We start from the raw sequence: 19,288 nt of genomic DNA on the forward strand, positions 1-19,288 counted from the left end.
TAACCTCTGACCTAACTATACTGAGATGGAGAGGTAACCTCTGACCCCTGACCTAACTATACTGAGATGGAGAGGTAACCCCTGACCCCTGACCTAACTATACTGAGATGGAGAGGTAACCTCTGACCTCCGACCTAACTATACTGAGATGGAGAGGTAACCTCTGACCCCTGACCTAACTATACTGAGATGGAGAGGTAACCTCTGACCCCTGACCTAACTATACTGAGATGGAGAGGTAACCCCTGACCCCTGACCTAACTATACTGAGATGGAGAGGTAACCTCTGACCCCTGACCTAACTATACTGAGATGGAGAGGTAACCCCTGACCCCTGACCTAACTATACTGAGATGGAGAGGTAACCCCTGACCCCTGACCTAACTATACTGACATGGAGAGGTAACCTCTGACCCCTGACCTAACTATACTGAGATGGAGAGGTAACCTCTGACCCCTGACCTAACTATACTGAGATGGAGAGGTAACCTCTGACCCCTGACCTAACTATACTGAGATGGAGAGGTAACCCCTGACCTAACTATACTGAGATGGAGAGGTAACCCCTGACCCCTGACCTAACTATACTGAGATGGAGAGGTAACCCCTGACCCCTGACCTAACTATACTGAGATGGAGAGGTAACCCCTGACCCCTGACCTAACTATACTGAGATGGAGAGGTAACCCCTGACCCCTGACCTAACTATACTGAGATGGAGAGGTAACCCCTGACCCCTGACCTAACTATACTGAGATGGAGAGGTAACCTCTGACCTAACTATACTGAGATGGAGAGGTAACCTCTGACCTAACTATACTGAGATGGAGAGGTAACCTCTGACCCCTGACCTAACTATACTGAGATGGAGAGGTAACCTCTGACCCCTGACCTAACTATACTGAGATGGAGAGGTAACCTCTGACCCCTGACCTAACTATACTGAGATGGAGAGGTAACCCCTGACCCCTGACCTAACTATACTGAGATGGAGAGGTAACCTCTGACCCCTGACCTAACTATACTGAGATGGAGAGGTAACCCCTGACCCCTGACCTAACTATACTGAGATGGAGAGGTAACCCCTGACCCCTGACCTAACTATACTGAGATGGAGAGGTAACCTCTGACCTAACTATACTGAGATGGAGAGGTAACCTCTGACCCCTGACCTAACTATACTGAGATGGAGAGGTAACCTCTGACCCCTGACCTAACTATACTGAGATGGAGAGGTAACCTCTGACCCCTGACCTAACTATACTGAGATGGAGAGGTAACCTCTGACCCCTGACCTAACTATACTGAGATGGAGAGGTAACCCCTGACCCCTGACCTAACTATACTGAGATGGAGAGGTAACCCCTGACCCCTGACCTAACTATACTGAGATGGAGAGGTAACCTCTGACCTAACTATACTGAGATGGAGAGGTAACCTCTGACCCCTGACCTAACTATACTGAGATGAAGAGGTAACCTCTGACCCCTGACCTAACTATACTGAGATGGAGAGGTAACCCCTGACCCCTGACCTAACTATACTGAGATGGAGAGGTAACCTCTGACCCCTGACCTAACTATACTGAGATGGAGAGGTAACCCCTGACCCCTGACCTAACTATACTGAGATGGAGAGGTAACCTCTGACCCCTGACCTAACTATACTGAGATGGAGAGGTAACCTCTGACCCCTGACCTAACTATACTGAGATGGAGAGGTAACCTCTGACCCCTGACCTAACTATACTGAGATGGAGAGGTAACCTCTGACCCCTGACCTAACTATACTGAGATGGAGAGGTAACCCCTGACCTAACTATACTGAGATGGAGAGGTAACCCCTGACCTAACTATACTGAGATGGAGAGGTAACCTCTGACCCCTGACCTAACTATACTGAGATGGAGAGGTAACCTCTGACCCCTGACCTAACTATACTGAGATGGAGAGGTAACCTCTGACCCCTGACCTAACTATACTGAGATGGAGAGGTAACCTCTGACCCCTGACCTAACTATACTGAGATGGAGAGGTAACCCCTGACCCCTGACCTAACTATACTGAGATGGAGAGGTAACCCCTGACCCCTGACCTAACTATACTGAGATGGAGAGGTAACCCCTGACCTAACTATACTGAGATGGAGAGGTAACCTCTGACCCCTGACCTAACTATACTGAGATGGAGAGGTAACCTCTGACCCCTGACCTAACTATACTGAGATGGAGAGGTAACCTCTGACCCCTGACCTAACTATACTGAGATGGAGAGGTAACCTCTGACCTAACTATACTGAGATGGAGAGGTAACCCCTGACCCCTGACCTAACTATACTGAGATGGAGAGGTAACCTCTGACCCCTGACCTAACTATACTGAGATGGAGAGGTAACCCCTGACCCCTGACCTAACTATACTGAGATGGAGAGGTAACCTCTGACCCCTGACCTAACTATACTGAGATGGAGAGGTAACCCCTGACCCCTGACCTAACTATACTGAGATGGAGAGGTAACCTCTGACCCCTGACCTAACTATACTGAGATGGAGAGGTAACCTCTGACCCCTGACCTAACTATACTGAGATGGAGAGGTAACCTCTGACCCCTGACCTAACTATACTGAGATGGAGAGGTAACCTCTGACCCCTGACCTAACTATACTGAGATGGAGAGGTAACCTCTGACCCCTGACCTAACTATACTGAGATGGAGAGGTAACCTCTGACCTAACTATACTGAGATGGAGAGGTAACCCCTGACCCCTGACCTAACTATACTGAGATGGAGAGGTAACCTCTGACCCCTGACCTAACTATACTGAGATGGAGAGGTAACCTCTGACCCCTGACCTAACTATACTGAGATGGAGAGGTAACCTCTGACCCCTGACCTAACTATATTGAGATGGATAGGTAACCCCTGACCCCTGACCTAACTATACTGAGATGGAGAGGTAACCCCTGACCCCTGACCTAACTATACTGAGATGGAGAGGTAACCCCTGACCCCTGACCTAACTATACTGAGATGGAGAGGTAACCCCTGACCCCTGACCTAACTATACTGAGATGGAGAGGTAACCCCTGACCCCTGACCTAACTATACTGAGATGGAGAGGTAACCCCTGACCCCTGACCTAACTATACTGAGATGGAGAGGTAACCTCTGACCCCTGACCTAACTATACTGAGATGGAGAGGTAACCCCTGACCCCTGACCTAACTATACTGACATGGAGAGGTAACCCCTGACCCCTGACCTAACTATACTGAGATGGAGAGGTAACCTCTGACCCCTGACCTAACTATACTGAGATGGAGAGGTAACCCCTGACCCCTGACCTAACTATACTGAGATGGAGAGGTAACCTCTGACCTAACTATACTGAGATGGAGAGGTAACCTCTGACCCCTGACCTAACTATACTGAGATGAAGAGGTAACCTCTGACCCCTGACCTAACTATACTGAGATGGAGAGGTAACCCCTGACCCCTGACCTAACTATACTGAGATGGAGAGGTAACCTCTGACCCCTGACCTAACTATACTGAGATGGAGAGGTAACCCCTGACCCCTGACCTAACTATACTGAGATGGAGAGGTAACCTCTGACCCCTGACCTAACTATACTGAGATGGAGAGGTAACCTCTGACCCCTGACCTAACTATACTGAGATGGAGAGGTAACCTCTGACCCCTGACCTAACTATACTGAGATGGAGAGGTAACCTCTGACCCCTGACCTAACTATACTGAGATGGAGAGGTAACCCCTGACCTAACTATACTGAGATGGAGAGGTAACCCCTGACCTAACTATACTGAGATGGAGAGGTAACCTCTGACCCCTGACCTAACTATACTGAGATGGAGAGGTAACCTCTGACCCCTGACCTAACTATACTGAGATGGAGAGGTAACCTCTGACCCCTGACCTAACTATACTGAGATGGAGAGGTAACCCCTGACCCCTGACCTAACTATACTGAGATGGAGAGGTAACCCCTGACCCCTGACCTAACTATACTGAGATGGAGAGGTAACCCCTGACCTAACTATACTGAGATGGAGAGGTAACCTCTGACCCCTGACCTAACTATACTGAGATGGAGAGGTAACCTCTGACCCCTGACCTAACTATACTGAGATGGAGAGGTAACCTCTGACCCCTGACCTAACTATACTGAGATGGAGAGGTAACCTCTGACCCCTGACCTAACTATACTGAGATGGAGAGGTAACCTCTGACCTAACTATACTGAGATGGAGAGGTAACCCCTGACCCCTGACCTAACTATACTGAGATGGAGAGGTAACCTCTGACCCCTGACCTAACTATACTGAGATGGAGAGGTAACCTCTGACCCCTGACCTAACTATACTGAGATGGAGAGGTAACCTCTGACCCCTGACCTAACTATACTGAGATGGAGAGGTAACCCCTGACCCCTGACCTAACTATACTGAGATGGAGAGGTAACCCCTGACCCCTGACCTAACTATACTGAGATGGAGAGGTAACCTCTGACCCCTGACCTAACTATACTGAGATGGAGAGGTAACCCCTGACCCCTGACCTAACTATACTGACATGGAGAGGTAACCCCTGACCCCTGACCTAACTATACTGAGATGGAGAGGTAACCTCTGACCCCTGACCTAACTATACTGAGATGGAGAGGTAACCCCTGACCCCTGACCTAACTATACTGACATGGAGAGGTAACCCCTGACCCCTGACCTAACTATACTGACATGGAGAGGTAACCTCTGACCCCTGACCTAACTATACTGAGATGGAGAGGTAACCTCTGACCCCTGACCTAACTATACTGACATGGAGAGGTAACCCCTGACCCCTGACCTAACTATACTGAGATGGAGAGGTAACCCCTGACCCCTGACCTAACTATACTGAGATGGAGAGGTAACCCCTGACCCCTGACCTAACTATACTGAGATGGAGAGGTAACCTCTGACCCCTGACCTAACTATACTGAGATGGAGAGGTAACCTCTGACCCCTGACCTAACTATACTGAGATGGAGAGGTAACCTCTGACCCCTGACCTAACTATACTGCGATGGAGAGGTAACCCCTGACCCCTGACCTAACTATACTGAGATGGAGAGGTAACCCCTGACCCCTGACCTAACTATACTGAGATGGAGAGGTAACCCCTGACCCCTGACCTAACTATACTGAGATGGAGAGGTAACCTCTGACCTAACTATACTGAGATGGAGAGGTAACCTCTGACCTAACTATACTGAGATGGAGAGGTAACCCCTGACCCCTGACCTAACTATACTGAGATGGAGAGGTAACCTCTGACCCCTGACCTAACTATACTGAGATGGAGAGGTAACCTCTGACCTAACTATACTGAGATGGAGAGGTAACCTCTGACCTAACTATACTGAGATGGAGAGGTAACCCCTGACCCCTGACCTAACTATACTGAGATGGAGAGGTAACCCCTGACCTAACTATACTGAGATGGAGAGGTAACCTCTGACCCCTGACCTAACTATACTGAGATGGAGAGGTAACCCCTGACCCCTGACCTAACTATACTGAGATGGAGAGGTAACCTCTGACCCCTGACCTAACTATACTGAGATGGAGAGGTAACCCCTGACCCCTGACCTAACTATACTGAGATGGAGAGGTAACCTCTGACCCCTGACCTAACTATACTGAGATGGAGAGGTAACCCCTGACCTAACTATACTGAGATGGAGAGGTAACCTCTGACCCCTGACCTAACTATACTGAGATGGAGAGGTAACCCCTGACCTAACTATACTGAGATGGAGAGGTAACCTCTGACCCCTGACCTAACTATACTGAGATGGAGAGGTAACCTCTGACCCCTGACCTAACTATACTGAGATGGAGAGGTAACCTCTGACCCCTGACCTAACTATACTGAGATGGAGAGGTAACCCCTGACCCCTGACCTAACTATACTGAGATGGAGAGGTAACCTCTGACCTAACTATACTGAGATGGAGAGGTAACCCCTGACCCCTGACCTAACTATACTGAGATGTAGAGGTAACCCCTGACCCCTGACCTAACTATACTGAGATGGAGAGGTAACCTCTGACCTAACTATACTGAGATGGAGAGGTAACCTCTGACCCCTGACCTAACTATACTGAGATGAAGAGGTAACCTCTGACCCCTGACCTAACTATACTGAGATGGAGAGGTAACCTCTGACCCCTGACCTAACTATACTGAGATGGAGAGGTAACCTCTGACCCCTGACCTAACTATACTGAGATGGAGAGGTAACCTCTGACCTAACTATACTGAGATGGAGAGGTAACCTCTGACCCCTGACCTAACTATACTGAGATGGAGCGGTAACCCCTGACCCCTGACCTAACTATACTGAGATGGAGAGGTAACCTCTGACCCCTGACCTAACTATACTGAGATGGAGAGGTAACCTCTGACCCCTGACCTAACTATACTGAGATGGAGAGGTAACCTCTGACCTAACTATACTGAGATGGAGAGGTAATCCCTGACCTAACTATACTGAGATGGAGAGGTAACCCCTGACCTAACTATACTGAGATGGAGAGGTAACCTCTGACCCCTGACCTAACTATACTGAGATGGAGAGGTAACCCCTGACCCCTGACCTAACTATACTGAGATGGAGAGGTAACCCCTGACCTAACTATACTGAGATGGAGAGGTAACCTCTGACCCCTGACCTAACTATACTGAGATGGAGAGGTAACCCCTGACCCCTGACCTAACTATACTGAGATGGAGAGGTAACCTCTGACCCCTGACCTAACTATACTGAGATGGAGAGGTAACCTCTGACCTAACTATACTGAGATGGAGAGGTAACCCCTGACCCCTGACCTACACACCGTTCAAAAGTTTGGGGTCACTTAGAAATGTCCTTGTTTTCGAAAGAAAGCAATTTTCTATTGTCTCTACTGACCTCTAACCTCTGACCTTTTACCTCTCTCTGCAGGGTTTTTGGGTTCCCGGTCCACTACACTGATGTGTCCAACATGAGTCGTCTCTCCAGACAGCGTCTGTTGGGGCGGTCCTGGAGCGTTCCGGTCATACGACACCTCTTCGCCCCGCTCAAAGAGTACTTCGCCTGCAACTAATATACAGACACACACACACACACACACACACACACACACACACACACACACACACACACACACACATCAACTGAAAGAGTTCTCAGCCTGGAGCCCCTCCCACGACCCACAGGCCGACGCCCAACCAGAAAGGTTACAGCCCCACCCCGGTGTTAACCAATCACAAGCCAGGACACGCCCCAACCCCGGTGCTAACCAATCACAAACCAGGACACACACCCACCCCGGTGCTAACCAATCACAAACTGAAACTGTTATCCAACCACAAAGCAACACTCCAACAACCTGGACTATCTCTCTTCCAGTCTCTGTCACACACGTCAGACGTCATGGTGCTAGTCGACCAAGGTGCTTCAACACTCATTCATGGTTCATCTCCTTTACATCTCATCTCCCTTCAGGACTGATAATCAAATCTACGGTGCTACACACACACACACACACACACACACACACACACACACACACACACACACACACACAGAGAGAGGTCACTACCAGGTCTTTCTACAGTAGTTTCATTAGTTTACAGTGTTTCTTTCTCTTTAGGTAGCAGCTTGTTTTCTACAGTTCAGCGTAGTGGAGGGGTTAGAGGTCAGGGGTTAGAGGTCAGGGGTTAGAGGTCAGGGGTTAGAGGTCAGGGGTTAGAGGTCAGGAGTTAGAGGTCAGGGGTTAGAGGTCAGGGGTTAGAGGTCAGGGAGTTACAGGTCAGGGGTTAGAGGTCAGGGGTTGGAGGTCAGGGGTTAGAGGTCAGGGGTTAGAGGTCAGGGGTTCTACAGTTCAGCGTAGTGGAGGGGTTAGAGGTCAGGGGTTAGAGGTCAGGGGTTAGAGGTTAGGGGTTAGAGGTCAGGGGTTAGAGGTCAGGGGTTAGAGGTCAGGGGTTAGAGGTCAGGGGTTCTACAGTTCAGCGTTGTGGAGGGGTTAGAGGTCAGGGGTTCTACAGTTCAGCGTAGTGGAGGGGTTAGAGGTCAGTGGTTCTACAGTTCAGCGTTGTGGAGGTAGTTCAGCATGATGAGTAACTTGCCTGAGACCTGAGGACTCAGGTTACCGCCCAGAGAGAGCCTAGTCTTTAGTTCAGCGGGCTAACATGGTCTCGTGGCGCGCAGACAATCTAGGTTTACTCAGCAGTCGGTCACACTAGCAGGTTACACAGTTGGCTGCGCACACACACACACAGTTATGATGAGCTGTTTCCAACACTGTGCTCCGTCACGCGCAAACACACCTGTCTCCCATGGTGCAGTGGGGCGTTATGTCATAAGGTGCTCCCTTACGGTAATATGGTTGCTATGGGTTACTATAGTTACTATGGGTTATTATAGTTACTATGGGTTACCATCAGTTACTATCTGTCAGTATAGTGAGTGGTCTGTTGTACTGTAGGGGGAGGGGCTTGGGGCCAGGGGGTGGGATGTTTATTTGTTGTTTGATGTGATTTACTGGTGGTTATTTGATTGACAGGTGATAAGTCAACGAAGGTTATGGTCATCTGTTGACAGTTTTAACAAGGTGGAGGCCGAGCAGGCTGTCATACACACAGACATGGCTCGTCTCATGGCTGGAATGAAGAGGAAGGACTGGTGAGGTTTCAAAAGGTGCTCAAATGAAATATGACAAATCTATAGTTAGAATATATCAGATCTATAGTTAGAATAAGGTTGTCTTTCCAATGGCTGTATTTAGTTGTGGTAGAGAGTCAAAGGCAAAATTATGTACTCTTGTATCTTGTATGCAGAATAACTAAAGGCATTTTAACTTTGTACTTGAACCTGAAATGAATAAAGGATTCATGTTTTAGCCTAGAGATACTGTCTGGCGTGTATTGTGGTACATATACCTTCTTCCTCCCTCCCCAGCAAATCGTGAACATTCTCAGAACATTCGCTAAGATTCCCATTAAGTTCTAGCTAGGGTTTTATCTAACATTAGGATGTTTTGATCATAAATGTTTTAGAACATTCCAAGGATATTTCATCTTTACAACATCTTTAAAAACCACCACAGAACATTCCCCAAAAGCAGAACATTCCCCAAAAGCAGAACATTCCCCAAAAGCAGAACATTCGTATAAAATATTTGCCTGATGTTTCAAGAACGTTCCTAAACGTTCCTTAATGTGTTCTTTAAAAGGTTCCCAGAATGTTTCATTAGGTTGTGGGAACAGTCTGGTGGGAACATCACAAAATATATGTTCCAAAACACCAAAACTGTCCAGTTGTGTGGCTGTTTCAACAACCTTTATTTTAGGGTGCCAAAAACATTCACCTGGTGTTACAAGAACGTTCCCAGAACACATTTAGTCTGTTATTTAATGGTTACCAGAATGTTTCATTAGATTGTGGGAACAGTCTGGTGGGAACATTTTAACAATCAGCTTGGATTGCAAACTATGCAACCATATAAAAGTTCAAAGAAATGCTGTTTTCCTATGAGAGTGACCGAAGCAAGACAGACAAAATGAATAAAGTGAGAAAAATAAGCATATATTATCATACAAAGTGTATGAATTCACAAAACCAATTAAATTAGCCCCAAATAAAGTTCAGAATGTCCAAGTCCCAAGCCCAACAAAAAATGGTCCCAGAGTCAATCAAAAAATATGTGACCCACCACCTGGATTCAGTCCTATGTAGCAACATTTGAAATTGTGTTACATTGGATAAAAGTAGAGACTCAGAGCTAGAAAATGCAGTTGAGGAACAATGGAAAAGTAATTCTGCTTTGAAAGTTGTTACATTCCCCAGCAAGAAAACCAAAAGTCACTCAAACAGAAGGGGGAACTAACAAAGAGTCACTGACCATCAACCAAAACGAAACAAGTGGGGTTTTAACCTCTACTGGATGGGTGTCCTGAAATCGGGACAGTTGTTGCTCAATACGGATAATGGTGACTACAATGACATTGTAAACAAAAGCACATGTTCTCCGATATATAAACTCACTAAAAAAATAAACGTCCCTTTTTCAGGAGCCTGTCTTTCAAAGATAATTCGTAAAAATCCAAATAACTTCACAGATCTTAATTGTAAAGGGTTTAAACACTGTTTCCCATGCTTGTTCAATGAACCATAAACAATTAATGAACATGCACCTGTGGAACGGTCGTTAAGACACTAACAGCTTACAGACAGTAGGCAATTAAGGTCACAGTTATGAAAACTTAGGACACTAAAGAGGCCTTTCTACTGACTCTGAAAAACACCAAAAGAAAGATGCCCAGGGTCCCTGCTCATCTGCGTGAACGTGCCTTAGGCATGCTGCAAGGAGGCATGAGGACTGCAGATGTGGCCAGGGCAATAAATTGCAATGTTTGTACTGTGAGACGCCTAAGACAGCGCTACAGGGAGACAGGACGGACAACTGATCGTCCTCGCAGTGGCAGACCACGTGTAACAACACCTGCACAAGATCGGTACATCCGAACATCACACCAGCGGGACAGGTACAGGATGGCAACAACAACTGCCCAAGTTACACCAGGAACGCACAATCCCTCCATCAGTGCTCAGACTGTCCGCAATAGGCTGAGAGAGGCTGGACTGAGGGCTTGTAGGCCTGTTGTAAGGCAGGTCCTCACCAGACATCACCGGCAACAATGTCGCCTATGGGCACAAACCCACCGTCGCTGGACCAGACAGGACTGGCAAAAAGTGCTCTTCACTGACAAGTCGCGGTTTTGTCTCACCAGGGGTGATGGTCGGATTCGCGTTTATCGTCGAAGGAATCAGCGTTACACCGAGGCCTGTACTCTGGAGTGGGATTGATTTGGAGGTGGAGGGTCCGTCATGGTCTGGGGCGGTGTGTCACAGCATCATCGGACTGAGCTTGTTGTCATTGCAGGCAATCTCAACGCTGTGCGTTACAGGGAAGACATCCTCCTCCCTCATTTGGTACCCTTCCTGCAGGCTCATCCTGACATGACCCTCCAGCATGACAATGCCACCAGCCATACTACTCGTTCTGTGCGTGTTTTCCTGCAAGACAGGAATGTCAGTGTTCTGCAATGGCCAGTGAAGAGCCCGGTTCTCAATCCCATTGAGCACATCTGGGACCTGTTGGATCGGAGGGTGAGGGCTAGGGCCATTCCCCCCAGAAATGTCAAGGAACTTTCAGGTGCCTTGGTGGAAGAGTGGGGTAACATCTCATAGCAAGAACTGGCAAATCTGGTGCAGTCCATGAGGAGGAGATGCACTGCAGTACTTAATGCAGCTGGTGGCCACACCAGATACTGACTGTTACTTTTGATTTTGACCCCCCCCCTATCCTATTGTTTGAGGATAGTGCACAACAACAAAACACTTATCACGGCAACTGGTTTGATACATTCACCTCTGAAGGTAAATAATGTACTTACATTCAGTAATCTTGCTCTGATTTGTCATCCTGAGGGTCCCAGAGATAAAATAGTTTTGTTTGATAAAATCAATTTTTATATCCTAACTCGATCCATGTTGTATGCACGATCCATGTTATATTCCCACTCGTTCAACTTGCAAAGAAAGAAATCAGTGAAAGTCGAACGCTAAACCTTGTTTCAGCCAGTCAAGTTAGGTTCCTATTTATTCCTCAGACACTCCAGAAGGTAACCAGCCTTTCCTTCATCATTATGCATTAGGTATATCCAATACAAAAACTATTTTAGCCACGAAGACACGACATCATTACGCACCGATGAGACAGGCGGTGTTCACTTGATTGACTGTATCTTGGTCCAATGACCACCTATCTTTTTGAAACATACAGTTGAAGTCGGAAGTTTACATACACTTAGGTTGGAGTTATTAAAACTTGTTTTTCAACCACTCCACACATTTCTTGTTAACAAACTATAGTTTTGGCAAGTCGGTTAGGACATCTACTTTGTGCATGACACAAGTAAATTTTCCAAAAATTGTTTACAGACAGATTATTTCACTTATAATTCACTGTATCATAATTCCAGTGGGTCAGAAGTTTACATACACTAAGTTGACTGTGCCTTTAAACAGCTTGGAAAATTTCAGAAAATGATGTCATGGCTTTAGAAGCTTCTGATAGGCTAATTGATATCATTTGAGTCAATTGGAGGTGTACCTGTGGATGTATTTCAAGGCCTACCTTCAAACTCAGTGCCTCTTTGCTTGACATCATGAGAAAATCAAAAGAAATCAGCCAAGACTTCAGAAAAATAATTGTAGACCTCCACAAGTCTGGTTCAACCTTGGGAGCAATTTACAAACGCCTGAAGGTACCACGTTCATCTGTACAAACAATAGTACACAACTATAAACACCACGGGACCACGCAGCCGGGAATGTGATGAAAGAAATAAAGAAATAAAAGCTGAAATAAATCTCTCTACTATTATTCTGACATTTCACATTCTTAAAATAAAGTGGTGATCCGAACTGAGCTAAGACAGGGAATTCTTACTAGGATTAAATGTCAGGAATTGTGAAAATCTGAGTTTAAATGTATTTCGCTAAGGTGTATGTAAACTTCCGACTTCAACTGTAGCTAGCTAGATAGCCAATGAGCTGGGCTTTACAGGAGTATGATATGGTCCTTTGTATGAGGAAAAGCCTGTGTATTCAGCAGGCGCACAACACGGTTTAGTGTCCATTGGAAATGTAAACAAGGAAGTGGCGCATCGCGTTACGCACAGCTCGATTTAGTAAACAACGTTTTCTGGACATTTTGAAAGTACAATATGGCTACTAATGCTGGAAAAGCTAAATCAAAGTCAAGCTATACAGATTTGGACGTGATTATAGCAGAAAGTGTCACAGAACCAATAGATGAGGACTTAGTGAATATAGTTTAGACTCAACAGCTGAAGATATGTTTTTGGAAGGAGAGGACGCCACTTTAGACTGGTAAGTGAAATATGTTTTTTCTACTAATGCTAATGCAGTTGTTTTAATGGTTGCATATTATTCATTTGAGAGATTTTTTAGATGTTTTCTTTGATTGCTATATATATTACCACCAACATTTCGACCGAAAAGGCAGCCAGGACCTCAGCTGGACATGACTGGAGAGTACAGCGCCCTTCATCTTCACCCCTCTACTCCTGCCACCAGTTGTGTTCACCTGCCAAAATACATTACTGCTGACATGAATGTGCCTCAGGGCCAAAAGAGCACAGCAGGGAGGCGTCGTTGTATTTGTATTTTATATTACTGGGGTCCAGCAAAATTAAGGCAGTTTATACAATTATAAAAACATTACAGTACATTCACAGATTTCACAACACACTGTGTGCCCTCAGGCCACTACTCCACTACCACATATCTACAGTACAATATCCATGTGTACGTGTGTGTATAGTGCGTATGTTATCATGTGTTTGTATGCATGTGTCTGTGCCTCTGTTTGTGTTGCTTCACAGTCCCCGCTGTTCCATAAGGTTTATGAATGAGGGAGCTACATAACGTTTACTATAAAGTCTCCCAGGTGTCTTCACAAGAAATATCCCATCCCCTGCACTACTTGTTCTGTTACCCTCTGCTTTACAGCAGAAAGACACTGCTATGGGACTTGGCATCAGCAGCAGCTTTACAGCAGAAAGAGACTGCTATGGGACTTGGCATCAGGAGCTGCTTTACAGCAGAAAGAGACTGCTATGGGACTTGGCATCAGGAGCTGCTTTACAGCAGAAAGAGACCGCTATGGGACTTGGCATCAGGAGCTGCTTTACAGCAGAAAGAGACTGCTATGGGACTTGGCATCAGGAGCTGCTTCACAGAAGAAAGAGACTGCTATGGGACTTGGCATCAGGAGCTGCTTTACAGCAGAAAGAGACTGCTATGGGACTTGGCATCAGGAGCTGCTTTACAGCAGAAAGAGACTGCTATGGGACTTGGCATCAGGAGCTGCTTTACATCAGAAAGAGACTGCTATGGGACTTGGCATCAGCAGCAGCTTTACAGCAGAAAGAGACTGCTATGGGACTTGGCATCAGGAGCTGCTTTACAGCAGAAAGAGACCGCTATGGGACTTGGCATCAGGAGCTGCTTCACAGCAGAAAGAGACTGCTATGGGACTTGGCATCAGGAGCTGCTTTAGAGCAGAAAGAGACTGCTATGGGACTTGGCATCAGGAGCTGCTTTACAGCAGAAAGAGACTGCTATGGGACTTGGCATCAGGAGCTGCTTTACAGCAGAAAGAGACCGCTATGGAACTTGGCATCAGGAGCTGATTTACAGCAGAAAGAGACCGCTATGGGACTTGGCATCAGGAGCTGCTTTACAGCAGAAAGAGACTGCTATGAGACTTGGCATCAGGAGCTGCTTTACAGCAGAAAGAAACTGCTATGGGACTTGGCATCAGGAGCTGCTTTACAGCAGAAAGAGACTGATATGGGACTTGGCATCAGGAGCTGCTTTACAGCAGAAAGAGACTGCTATGGGACTTGGCATCAGGAGCTGCTTTACAGCAGAAAGAGACTGCTATGGGACTTGGCATCAGGAGCTGCTTTACAGCAGAAAGAGACTGCTATGGGACTTGGCATCAGGAGCTGCTTTACAGCAGAAAGAGACCGCTATGGGACTTGGCATCAGGAGCTGCTTTACAGCAGAAAGAGACCGCTATGGGACTTGGCATCAGGAGCTGCTTTACAGCAGAAAGAGACTGCTATGGGACTTGGCATCAGGAGCTGCTTTACAGCAGAAAGAGACTGCTATGGGACTTGGCATCAGGAGCTGCTTTACAGCAGAAAGAGACCGCTATGGGACTTGGCATCAGGAGCTGCTTTACAGCAGAAAGAGACCGCTATGAGACTTGGCATCAGGAGCTGCTTTACAGCAGAAAGCAACTGCTATGGGACTTGGCATCAGGAGCTGCTTTACAGCAGAAAGAGACTGCTATGGGACTTGGCATCAGGAGCTGCTTTACAGCAGAAAGAGACTGATATGGGACTTGGCATCAGGAGCTGCTTTACAGCAGAAAGAGACTGCTATGAGACTTGGCATCAGGAGCTGCTTCACAGCAGAAAGAGACTGCTATGGGACTTGGCATCAGGAGCTGCTTTACAGCAGAAAGAGACTGCTATGAGACTTGGCATCAGGAGCTGCTTTACAGCAGAAAGAGACTGCTATGGGACTTGGCATCAGGAGCTGCTTTAGAGCAGAAAGAGACCGCTATGGGACTTGGCATCAGGAGCTGATTTACAGCAGAAAGAGACCGCTATGGGACTTGGCATTAGGAGCTGCTTTACAGAAGAAAGAGACCGCTATGGGACTTGGCATCAGGAGCTGCTTTACAGCAGAAAGAGACTGATATGGGACTTGGATCAGGAGCTGCTTTACAGCAGAAAGAGACTGCTATGGGACTTGGCATCAGGAGCTGCTTTACAGCAGAAAGAGACTGCTATGGGACTTGGCATCAGGAGCTGCTTTACAGCAGAAAGAGACTGCTATGAGACTTGGCATCAGGAGCTGCTTTACAGCAGAAAGAGACTGCTATGGGACTTTGCATCAGGAGCTGCTTTACAGCAGAAAGAGACTGATATGGGACTTGGCATCAGGAGCTGCTTTACAGCAGAAAGAGACCGCTATGGGACTTGGCATCAGGAGCTGCTTTACAGCAGAAAGAGACTGCTATGAGACTTGGCATCAGGAGCTGCTTTACAGCAGAAAGAAACCGCTATGGGACTTGGCATCAGGAGCTGCTTTACAGCAGAAAGAGACTGCTATGGGACTTGGCATCAGGAGCTGCTTTACAGCAGAAAGAGGCTGATATGGGACTTGGCATCAGGAGCTGCTTTACAGCAGAAAGAGACTGCCATGAGACTTGGCATCAGGAGCTGATTTACAGCAGAAAGAGACTGCTATGGGACTTGGCATCAGGAGCTGCTTTATAGCAGAAAGAGACCGCTATGGGACTTGTCACCAGGAGCTGCTTTACAGCAGAAAGAGACTGCTATGGGACTTGGCATCAGGAGCTGCTTTACAGCAGAAAGAGACCGCTATGGGACTTGGCATCAGGAGCTGCTTTACAGCAGAAAGAGACTGCTATGGGACTTGGCATCAGGAGCTGCTTTACAGCAGAAAGAGACTGCTATGGGACTTGGCATCAGGAGCTGCTTTACAGCAGAAAGAGACTGCTATGGGACTTGGCATCAGGAGCTGCTTTACAGCAGAAAGAGACTGCTATGGGACTTGGCATCAGGAGCTGCTTTACAGCAGAAAGAGACTGCTATGGGACTTGGCATCAGGAGCTGCTTTACAGCAGAAAGAGACTGCTATGGGACTTGGCATCAGGAGCTGCTTTACAGCAGAAAGAAGCTGCTATGGGACTTGGCATCATTAGCTGCTTCACAGCAGAAAGAGACTGTTATGGGACTTGGCATCAGGAGCTGCTTTACAGCAGAAAGAGACTGCTATGGGACTTGGCATCAGGAGCTGCTTTACAGCAGAAAGAGACTGCTATGGGACTTGGCATCAGGAGCTGCTTTACATCATAAAGAGACTGCTATGGGACTTGGCATCAGGAGCTGCTTTACAGCAGAAAGAGACCGATATGGGTCTTGGCATCAGCTGCTGCTTTACAGCAGAAAGAGACCGCTATGGGACTTGGCATCAGGAGCTGCTTTACAGCAGAAAGAGACTGCTATGAGACTTGGCATCAGGAGCTGCTTTACAGCAGAAAGAAACTGCTATGGGACTTGGCATCAGGAGCTGCTTTACAGCAGAAAGAGACTGCTATGGGACTTGGCATCAGGAGCTGCTTTACAGCAGAAAGAGACTGATATGGGACTTGGCATCAGGAGCTGCTTTACAGCAGAAAGAGACTGCTATGGGACTTGGCATCAGGAGCTGCTTTACAGCAGAAAGAGACTGATATGGGACTTGGCATCAGGAGCTGATTTACAGCAGAAAGAGACCGCTATGGGACTTGGCATCAGGAGCTGCTTTACAGCAGAAAGAGACCGCTATGGGACTTGGCATCAGGAGCTGCTTTACATCAGAAAGAGACTGCTATGGGACTTGGCATCATTAGCTGCTTCACAGCAGAAAGAGACTGCTATGGGACTTGGCATCAGGAGCTGCTTTACAGCAGAAAGAGACTGCTATGGGACTTGGCATCAGGAGCTGCTTTACAGCAGAAAGAGACTGCTATGGGACTTGGCATCAGGAGCTGCTTTACAGCAGAAAGAGACCGATATGGGACTTGGCATCAACTGCTGCTTTACAGCAGAAAGAGACCGCTATGGGACTTGGCATCAGGAGCTGCTTTACAGCAGAAAGAGACTGCTATGAGACTTGGCATCAGGAGCTGCTTTACAGCAGAAAGAAACTGCTATGGGACTTGGCATCAGGAGCTGCTTTACAGCAGAAAGAGACTGCTATGGGACTTGGCATCAGGAGCTGCTTTACAGCAGAAAGAGACTGATATGGGACTTGGCATCAGGAGCTGCTTTACAGCAGAAAGAGACTGCTATGGGACTTGGCATCAGGAGCTGCTTTACAGCAGAAAGAGACTGATATGGGACTTGGCATCAGGAGCTGCTTTACAGCAGAAAGAGACCGCTATGGGACTTGTAATCAGGAGCTGCTTTACAGCAGAAAGAGACCGCTATGGGACTTGGCATCAGGAGCTGCTTTACAGCAGAAAGAGGCTGCTATGGGACTTGGCATCAGGAGCTGCTTTACAGCAGAAATAAACTGCTATGGGACTTGGCATCAGGAGCTGCTTTACAGCAGAAAGAGACTGCTATGAGACTTGGCATCAGGAGCTGCTTTACAGCAGAAAGAAACTGCTATGGGACTTGGCATCAGGAGCTGCTTTACAGCAGAAAGAGACTGCTATGGGACTTGGCATCAGGAGCTGCTTTACAGCAGAAAGAGACTGATATGGGACTTGGCATCAGGAGCTGCTTTACAGCAGAAAGAAGCTGCTATGGGACTTGGCATCATTAGCTGCTTCACAGCAGAAAGAGACTGCTATGGGACTTGGCATCAGGAGCTGCTTTACAGCAGAAAGAGACTGCTATGGGACTTGGCATCAGGAGCTGCTTTACAGCAGAAAGAGACTGCTATGGGACTTGGCATCAGGAGCTGCTTTACATCAGAAAGAGACTGCTATGGGACTTGGCATCAGCAGCAGCTTTACAGCAGAAAGAGACTGCTATGGGACTTGGTATCAGGAGCTGCTATACAGCAGAAAGAGACTGCTATGAGACTTGGCATCAGGAGCTGCTTTACAGCAAAAAGAGACCGCTATGGGACTTGGCATCAGGAGCTGCTTTACAGCAGAAAGAGACTGCTATGAGACTTGGCATCAGGAGCCGCTTTACAGCAGAAAGAAACCGCTATGGGACTTGGCATCAGGAGCTGCTTTACAGCAGAAAGAGACTGCTATGGGACTTGGCATCAGGAGCTGCTTTACAGCAGAAAGAGACTAATATGGGACTTGGCATCAGGAGCTGCTTTACAGCAGAAAGAGACCACTATGGGACTTGGCATCAGGAGCTGCTTTACAGCAGAAAGAGGCAGCTATCGGACTTGGCATCAGGAGCTGCTTTACAGCAGAAAGAAACTGCTATGGGACTTGGCATCAGGAGCTGCTTTACAGCAGAAAGAGACTGCTATGAGACTTGGCATCAGGAGCTGCTTTACAGCAGAAAGAAACTGCTATGGGACTTGGCATCAGGAGCTGTTTTACAGCAGAAAGAGACTGCTATGGGACTTGGCATCAGGAGCTGCTTTACAGCAGAAAGAGACCGATATGGGACTTGGCATCAGCTGCTGCTTTACAGCAGAAAGAGAACGCTATGGGACTTGGCATCAGGAGCTGCTTTACAGCAGAAAGAGACTGCTATGGGACTTGGCATCAGGAGCTGCTTTACAGCAGAAAGAGACTGCTATGGGACTTGGCATCAGGAGCTGCTTTACAGCAGAAAGAGACTGCTATGAGACTTGGCATCAGGAGCTGCTTTACAGCAGAAAGAGACTGCTATGGGACTTTGCATCAGGAGCTGCTTTACAGCAGAAAGAGACTGATATGGGACTTGGCATCAGGAGCTGCTTTACAGCAGAAAGAGACCGCTATGGGACTTGGCATCAGGAGCTGCTTTACAGCAGAAAGAGACTGCTATGAGACTTGGCATCAGGAGCTGCTTTACAGCAGAAAGAAACCGCTATGGGACTTGGCAT

At 47.3% G+C, this 19,288-nt stretch overlaps 1 protein-coding gene across 1 annotated transcript in view; it reads left to right on the forward strand.

The window, feature by feature from the left end:
* LOC311125957 (DNA (cytosine-5)-methyltransferase 3A-like) overlaps positions 1-7,828 on the forward strand; it is a gene marked incomplete at its 5' end in the record, with an annotated part of 134,603 nt that extends 126,775 nt beyond the window's left edge. Inside the window, one exon of the mRNA XM_084199983.1 lies at positions 7,010-7,828. Coding sequence (XP_084056109.1) covers positions 7,010-7,151 — 142 coding nt within the window. The 3' untranslated portion in view covers positions 7,152-7,828. The remainder of the gene's footprint in view (positions 1-7,009) is intronic.
* Between the last annotated feature and the right edge of the window lie 11,460 nt (positions 7,829-19,288).

Source organism: Coregonus lavaretus (assembly GCF_964263955.1).
Source record: "Coregonus lavaretus genome assembly, contig: HAP1_SCAFFOLD_137, whole genome shotgun sequence".
NCBI lineage: Eukaryota > Metazoa > Chordata > Actinopteri > Salmoniformes > Salmonidae > Coregonus > Coregonus lavaretus.